We start from the raw sequence: 6,184 nt of genomic DNA, 5'->3' as shown, positions 1-6,184 counted from the left end.
AGCAGTCAGGGGACGGGAGCAGGAGGGGTTGGATGGGTCGGGGGTTCTGTGGGGGGGCTGTCAGGGGGCGGGGGTGTGGAGAGGGATCGGAGCAGTCAGGGGACAGGGAGCAGGGGGGGTTGGATGGGTCGGGGGTTCTGTGGGGGGGCTGTCAGGGGGCGGGGGTGTGGAGAGGGATTGGGGCAGTCGGGACAGAGAGGGTTAGATGGGTTGGGGGTTCGGGGGGACAGTCAGGGGACAGTCAGCGGTTGGATAGGCGTGGGAGTCCTGGGGATCTGGCGGGGGGCGGGGGTCTGGATAGGAGTCAGAACAGTCAGGGGACAGGTAGGGAGTGAGGTCCTAGGGGGGCAGTTAGAGTGGGGCAGTCGGGGACAAGGACAAGGGAGGCTTAGATAGGGGGTGGGGTCCTGAGGGTGGTTAGGGGAAGGGGTCCCGGGAGGGAGCGATCAGGGGGCAAGGAGCAGGGGGGGTTGGATGGGTTGGGGGTTCTGTAGGGGGCGGGAAGTGGGAGGGAGTGGCTAGGGGGCAGGGCTACCCCCCCGGAGTGTCCTCTTTTTTGAAAGTTCAAATATGGTAACCCTAGGATAAGTGAAAGCCAGATGTGCAAGAGAAGGGTGAAAGATCCTGGCCAGCTGCAGATGAAAAGAGGCTTTCACAATCATTGAAGCAAGCTGGGATTCTAGGCCCACGTGAAGAACCCAAGGACATCACCACATTACAATGCAACAGGAGGACCACCCCCCTTCAGGAATGGGATCAGCAATCTCCAGCTCTGCCATGGCCTCTGGAGCATCCCTCCAACTCTCTAGCATCAACTCCGTCCTGGCTGGCCTGATCTTTCAGGCCCAGGGCTGGGTAGCTGTTGGGGAAGCACTGGCAGAACAGCATGCAGGTCTGATGAATGGGAGACACAGCGCTGAGTTGCACCTGTACACCGAGGGCTGTCTGCTACAGCCCCATGGCCTCAAGCTCCCCCAGAAGCACCCCACATACCTTGGGCAGGAGGGGTGACAGCACCCCCCAGGCCTTGTTACCTAAGGGGCACATAGCCCCCACGTGCCTGGTCCAGTCTGGACCTGCCACAGCCGCTCATGGGCCTGTGCTGCATTCTGAAGAAAATGAAACCTTTACAGCTGCCCAATCTCTCCTCTGCACTGTGGATTCACTTGGCAGCTGCCTGATGTGACTGGAGCCCTGGGAAAGGTGGATTCCAGGCTCTCCCCTGCCCTCCCTCTAGGCTGTGATGTGGAAAGAGCTGTAAAAGGAGCATGAAACAGACTAGGTCCCCGATCCCCTGTCAGAAGGCTGCAGCCCTTGCTGGCTTATAACACCCTCTGTCTTTCCCCGTGACTTTATACTGAAGTGGTGATCTACCTGGGAGCCCAGGTGTGTGCGTGTGATACAAGAATGGTGTTTAATGCAATGGGAACCAGGCAGGGCTGGACCGGAGAGATCCAGAAGGGAATGTGCAGAGAGAAACCGAGCTGCTGCCGTGCTCTTAGCGTATAACAGACTCCATGCTGGCCGTTCAGAGTGTGTGAATTTCTCTACATTCCTTGTGATTATACGTGGCCGCGTGTAGCAAAGCAGGAGCATCAGACAAACGTGATGCCTCCACCTCCCCTCCGGGAGTGCGATCCCTGGTTCTTGACTCACGGGGCAGAGACAGTCCCAGCTGTGACCGGAGAAAGCGGGTGATTCAGTCTGCGCTCGTGCGGCTGGTGCTGATCGGCAACCTGGCGCTGTCGGAGTTGTTCAGTGAGGGGTAGGACTTTGACTTTCTGACCTGCAGCACCATTGACCAGTACCAGAGGAAGATGAGGAAGCCTGCGAGAGAAGGGAGAAATGGGAGAGCGCTCACTGGGCAGGGGTAATGCAGAGAGCAGGACAATGGGTCACCTGGTGGCAGGGGGAGGCTGGCACCCTGCCTGAGCATGGGGGCACCCTGCCAGCTCAGCCCATCACTACTGCCACTGTAAAGGAACAAACTATACGTCAGATGAACTGAGCTAACAGGGTCTCGGATCCATCACTGTACTAACGTAGCAGAGCACTGTCTTGTGCCTTAGCTGGTGGCACCCTCGTGTGGCCATTGGGTGCTGTCGCACAGAAAATCCCAGGGCCCCGCAGGCGAGATGGCTAGGTACAACGAGGCACGCTCTAGTACGGAGGGGAGCCTCTCCCCCACGGTGAGGAATAGGGCACAGGGTTGTGGCAGCCTCATCAGCTGCTCCTCAGAGAGACTCCAGACTCCTTCGCCATTTACCCCGAAACTCGCCCCGGGGTGACGGCATGTACGCCAGGTCCCACGTCGCCGGGAGAGGGCGAGATGGGGAGAGCGTGCCCGGCCCTGCGCGCTCACCTTGCAAAGTGTTGATGATGGTGAAGAGGTAGATGACGACGAGCCGGAACGATCCCGAGGAAAAGGAGAAGAACGCCAGTGCCCAGGGGATGCCCAGCACCAGGCTCAGCCCCAGGAGAACCAGGGCGTGCTTAAGCTCGTGGCCTCTGTTTCTCTGCCTGAGGATCTCCCGCACCATGGCTCCCAGCATGGCCGTGTTGAAGAGGAACACCAGGCTGAAGAAGCCCAGGTTGACTATGTTATGGATCAGGGGGGCTGTGATCCAGCATCTGGAGGGAAGAGAAAGGCAGATAGTTCAGGTCTGTAATCCTCTGCTAGAGCTCGGGGGAACCCCCCGGCACATTCAGCCTCCAGCCCAGAGTTAAACATGGAGGCCGGTCTCCCAGCTGATGTAAGGCAGTACAGCTCCACTGAAGTCACGAGTGCTTTGCTGATTTACTCCAGCTGGGGATCTGGCGGGAGGAAGAGGCGGGAGGAAGAAAAGGTTTCAGGGCAAACCCCAGCAGAGGGGATGTAATCTGTGGGTCTGATCCAGGGTGCACACCGTGTGTAACTGACTCACGGGAGGGGGCACTGCTAGCGATGGTATAACCAGGAACATGGTGATGCCATTCCAATTACTCACATGGTTGCATTGGTGGATTTCTCAAGGGAGTCAACTACTGCAATGGGGAATGGTCCATAATTTCTCGGACCCGCCAGGAAGATCACACCCACGATAAAGATGGGAAGCCCTGGATGCAGAGAACAGCATTAGGTAGTTCCCCTAACCCCAATTCCTGTCTTTGCAGGTCCCTGAAAAAGGAGCCCATCCTTTCTACTCCTAAGGAATTGACCGTGTTGTTCTCCCATACCCTTTGGCACCCTAGCGGTGGACTGAGGACAGTGCATTGAACAGGGATGGTTGGGTACAGCTTTGGGTCCTCATGTCCACACTGCTCATAGGTTCGTGGGTGTTAAGGCCAGAAGGGACCTCTGTGATCTTCTAGTGTGACCTGCTGCACAGCACAGGCCAGAGAAGTTCCCCCAGAGCCTCCTGCCCATAGCTTGTGTTTGAGCGACAGTGTATTTTTTTTTTTTTTTACAGACACAGCCAGTCTTGACTTAAAGCCTTAGTGATGGAGAAACCACTGCCGCCAATGCTTTAGTGAGGGGACTGATCTCTAGCCTGAATTTCTCTAGCTTTAGTTTCCAGACATTGGTTTGTCTTATGCCTTTGCCTGCTAGATGAAACAGCCTCTGCCCTCAGAAATCGCTTCCACGGGTAGGTACTTATGGACGGTGAGCAAATCATTCTCTTATCCTTACGAGAGGAAAGTCTTCTGGTGGGGGGAAGAGGCCTGGCGTTCTCAGGGCCATCTCGGCCTCCTTTCGTACTCACCCCAGCCCACCAGGCAGAGCTTGAGAATGAAGTGCTCCACGTAGGTGTTGAAGACCTCCACCACCAGCCTGTAGAGATTGTAGCCCTCAATGCCCATCCAGGTCAGGCAGCACAGCAGAGAGAGGTGCAGGAACATGCCGCTGGCTTTGCAGGCTGCCTCGCTGCCGATGGAGGCCAAGTGCTCAGTGATGAGGAAGCTCACGTCCAGCAGGAAGATGGCCCCCAGCAGGTTCATGTGAATGTAGATGTTTACGGTGCCGTCTCTGTGCTTCCTCCTGGGAAAGGGAGAGGAAGAGATTTCATTCCTGCTCCTGTCTGGGAGTCCCAGACCCAGCACCCACAAAACCCCACGATGGGGTCCCAGGGCTTTGATTCAAGCAGCTCACCCTAACCAGAGACTCACAAGAGATCTGTGTCTTAACAACAGGAGATTGTGAGCCCAGTGCCTATTCCAAATGTGATGGCCAGCTGATGGCTGTGATGGGTGAACACGCTGAGCCACTGGTAACTGCAACAGGTGAGCGATCCTGGTCCCCTTGTTCCACTGGGAAGCTACATCTCTTCTGGCCTTTGAACCATGTGTGCAGGCGACGGGTTTGGCCATTGCATACAGCCTAATTTCTCAAAGGAAGCCTCTTTTAGCCTGCGTCAGCCCCTTGTTAACGCACTGCTAAAGATCTGTGCGTGCCCACGCTCGCTGCATTAGTGCTAAAGACCAAGATGGCGGTTAAGATTATTAAACATGATAGGTGGTTCTGGGGGCCCATCTGGAGACCCCATAAAGGGGTCTGGTTTCTAGGGGTGGGTGCTCAGCACTTCCTGAATATCCGGCCCCTTTCAGGCATCTCACGTTGGGCCCCCAGAATCACCAGTCCCTTTAGAAAATCTTGGCCAATCTGTGTGTAATGGCAGCCGAGGGGGATGCTGCCTGCATGGGGTAGCGAACTGGTCAGCATGAGCACGAGTTACAGGCTGCTAGCTAATCCCCGGCCCCGAACCATAGTACTGTACCTGGAGCAGCAGCAGAAGAAGATGATGGTGAAGAGGGAAGCCACAGCTGAGACAATGCAGCCAATGTAGGTGATAATCGTCAGGTACTCCTTGTGGATGTAATCTATCTCTGGAGAGGACATCTGAGAATGGAGAGGACAGGGGAGGTGTTAGAGCCATGCTGGGCAAGAGCTGAGAGCTTCACCCATCACTGCGGAGACCATGCAGTGAGGATGCAGAGAGCTCGAATGGGAGCTGGTACCCAGTACCCACCATCAGCACAGCAAAATAGGTGAGGTGGTTGCAACGGCAGACTGTCTGGTTATTACCCGTCTCTGTTTCACAGCCATCATTTTTCCAGCTGCCTTGGCTATCTGCAAAGAGAAAAGCAGTTTCCTGTTGAAGGTGGGAGGTTTCACACACTCAGCCCAAGTCAATGTTTACAGAAAGTCTTTGACCCACGGTGTCTGCAAGCAGGTGAGAATGAGAGAGTGCTTTGCAATGGGGCCCAGTGACTCTCATACAGACCACATGGCAGCACTGCTATACTGGGGACTCTTCGAACCCAAAATCACTCCCACCCATCTCTGCGTGGAGAGCAGGGCCTGGGACAGATTCTTTGGGATATCCATGAGGGAACCGCCTGAGATCTAGCCATCCATGGAGATCTATGGGCTGTCCCCCGGCATTAGAGGAATGGCAGGATTCACAGATAAGGGGAGGCTGTCAAATCAAGCCCCGTTGAGGCTGAAAAGGAGAAGTCACAGAGAGCTGGAGTGAGTGACACAGATTGGAGAAGGACAGAGTGAAAACCAATCAGCATCTCCTGATGGAAAAGGGATGGATGTATCCAGCCACTGACCATGTGCTGGGCCAATCCCACTCCTACTGAAGTAAACGGGAGTCTTTCCATTCACTCCAATGGGAGTTGGACTTGCCCCAGAGTTTGTTTCTACAAGAGTTAAAATACCAAGGACAGTCCAGTCCCATGCTTCAGGTTGTAAAGTGACTGATGCTCACTCCCTTCCTTGGGTAGCTAGGCTAGGGGTCTGGTTCTCACCTGCCCCGCACCTTGAGTCCTCACACCTGTGCAAAGCCAGCATATGGTGCTGTCAAATCGGGAGGGTAGCACTGGACTCCCCCACTGCACAGGTGTCAGTCACAGCCTGCTCTCTCTCAGATACTCACGGCTGGAGTTCATGTCCCAGAACACGCACTGTGGAGTCACGTTCCTCTGAAAGGACAAGAACATGGATGGTGATGCATGAGCCTCTCTGGGTTATTCATGGGGCAGGCGAGTTTGGCTGAGGGGCAGATCAAGGGGCAGATGGGGCAGGAGGAGAAAAGAAACTCTGGCCCTTGTCATGTGACTGGGGCCAGGAAACAAAGATCATTCTCTCCCCAGCAGTCCAGTCTGTCACCTCCTTTTTCAACAGGGAGGCTGCTCCCAG

General features: G+C 55.6%; 1 protein-coding gene across 1 annotated transcript in view; it reads right to left on the bottom strand.

Moving 5' to 3' along the window:
• Window positions 1-516: 516 nt before the first annotated feature.
• ADGRG1 (adhesion G protein-coupled receptor G1) overlaps window positions 517-6,184 on the bottom strand; it is a 38,673-nt gene continuing 33,005 nt past the window's right edge. Inside the window, exons 8-14 of the mRNA XM_065416368.1 lie at window positions 5,922-5,967; window positions 5,007-5,107; window positions 4,755-4,876; window positions 3,744-4,018; window positions 2,988-3,096; window positions 2,363-2,631; window positions 517-1,827 (exon numbers count right to left, since the gene is read on the bottom strand). Coding sequence (XP_065272440.1) covers window positions 1,700-1,827; window positions 2,363-2,631; window positions 2,988-3,096; window positions 3,744-4,018; window positions 4,755-4,876; window positions 5,007-5,107; window positions 5,922-5,967 — 1,050 coding nt within the window. The 3' untranslated portion in view covers window positions 517-1,699. The remainder of the gene's footprint in view (window positions 1,828-2,362; window positions 2,632-2,987; window positions 3,097-3,743; window positions 4,019-4,754; window positions 4,877-5,006; window positions 5,108-5,921; window positions 5,968-6,184) is intronic.

This window comes from Emys orbicularis, chromosome 14 (assembly GCF_028017835.1).
Source record: "Emys orbicularis isolate rEmyOrb1 chromosome 14, rEmyOrb1.hap1, whole genome shotgun sequence".
Lineage (NCBI taxonomy): Eukaryota > Metazoa > Chordata > Testudines > Emydidae > Emys > Emys orbicularis.
The sequence above is the reverse complement of the archived record's forward strand: the minus strand, read 5'-3'. Positions and strand labels throughout refer to the sequence as shown.